This window comes from Bison bison, unplaced genomic scaffold, assembly GCF_000754665.1.
Source record: "Bison bison bison isolate TAMUID 2011002044 unplaced genomic scaffold, Bison_UMD1.0 scf7180017847268, whole genome shotgun sequence".
Taxonomy (NCBI): Eukaryota; Metazoa; Chordata; class Mammalia; order Artiodactyla; family Bovidae; genus Bison; species Bison bison.
In genome coordinates, this window is record NW_011477841.1 from 13,884 (window position 1) to 15,716 (window position 1,833).

General features: G+C 35.7%; 1 protein-coding gene across 1 annotated transcript in view; it reads right to left on the bottom strand.

Moving 5' to 3' along the window:
- Positions 1–558: 558 nt before the first annotated feature.
- The window catches only part of LOC104990314 (protein Jade-3-like), a gene marked incomplete at its 3' end in the record, with an annotated part of 18,813 nt that continues 17,538 nt past the window's right edge, over positions 559–1,833 (bottom strand). The window contains exon 3 of the mRNA XM_010842319.1: positions 559–716. Within this exon, the coding sequence (XP_010840621.1) occupies positions 559–716 (158 nt within the window). The remainder of the gene's footprint in view (positions 717–1,833) is intronic.

The window sequence follows — 1,833 nt, forward strand, 5'->3', positions numbered from 1 at the left end:
CTACTTAAACTTCTTCTCAAGTCTTTGCAAAGGAAGGCTGTGTGCTTATGGTCAACCCAATTATTCCAGTTATCCCCTTTCATTTGGGTTTATGCATTTTAAAAACTCTGTATGTTTTGGCCCTCTGTTTACAGATGCTATCACTATGAGGCCCCTATTAAAATGAAGCAACTTCTCATGGAGTTATATATTAATAGGGGTATTATGGGGTTATGTAATTAGTATTCTGTTTCTCTTCAAAGGCTAATAAATGCTACTGATTGTTGAGTCAGATTGGGAAATCTTGGTCTCCAAAACCTTATCATAATTTCAGATTGGACTTCAAACAGTTTTATCCTGTGAATAGGTACATGTTATATCCCTAAATAAAGAGTCTGACTGACTACTGACCTATCTTAGTCTGGTATAATCTGCCATTGGTCTGAATGAATTGCTGAACATGTATGTGACTTAGCATTATAAATGTATAGTTAGCCACTCAAAGTCTCCCCTCAAGCAGCTCACAGACAACCATAAGAGCATTCATCCCCTAAATCAAAGGTACAACCATGAAAATACCTGACGGAAGGCTGTGGAAGAGTGTCTGGATTGGCTGGTACTTGGACTCCCTTTTCCCATTCTTCCTTCCATGTATCCGTGAAGAGGTAATAGTTGTCAGGGTTAATATGGTGAGAGTCTGGAATCTTCATGGCACTGATAAGGTCCTTCCGGAACACCTGGTAAGACATTGCACACACCTTGAGAAGACCATCACTATGGAATTAACACCATTTAATGTTCTTTTAAAAAGACCATCCCCACCCACTCTGCACTCCAACAAAAGAGACATCTCTAACTTCCTAAATGGTCACATCAACTTCTATTTGGAAAGGGTGTGAAGAATTGACAGGAAAGTCAGCTTGTTCTGGATTTAATAAAGAGTAAAGGGGTTCTTCCTAAATTTTCTTGGGCTCCTTGAATTTAAATCAACAGTACAGGTTACTCTTAAAAAGTCTATGTAAAACAAAAATCCTTAACTCTCTCAAATTAATCAACAAGTATCCTATGATAACTTATGATCATTTAGCTATCACCTTATTTTAAAATTATTTACATAGACATAATTTTAGTATTACAGAGAAGTTACTAAAATAATACAGAGATCCCATATATCCTTCTTATATTTCCCTCTAATGTTAACATCTTGTATAACCAGATTACAATTACCTAAACCAGGAAATTAACATTCACCTACAACTAATTTTCCCCCAATGTCTTTTTGTTCCAGAATTCAATCCAGAATCACACTTTGCAGTAGTTGTCATGTATCCTTTGTATCCTTCAATTTGTGATAGTTTCTCCTTTTCTTTCCAGACCTTGACACTTCTGAACAGTACCGCTCACATACTTTATATAATGTCCATACCATCTGGGTTTGTCTGGTATTTTCTCATGATTAGATTGAGGTTATTCATTTTTGAGCAAAAACGCCACAGAAAGGATGCTATGACTCTCTTATCCCATTATATAAGGAATGTATGATGCCAGTGTCATCTTAGTGGTAATGTTAAACTCGATCAGTTGGTTAAGATAGTGTGTCTTGCTGATTTTCTCAGCTGTCAGGTTACTATATTTTCCTTTCTACTTAATAAATATCTTAGAGGAGGTACTCTGAGATTATAAAAAACACCCTGTTTCTCCTCAAACTGTCATGAACTAATTTTAGCATTGACAGATATATTTCTTCCCCGCAAAAGTTATTACTTTTGTTATGGTATTCTAATGGTGATTTGTTATCTTCCTTAGTTCTACCAGCCCTACATTTATGAATTGGAATTCCTCTGTAAAAAAAAA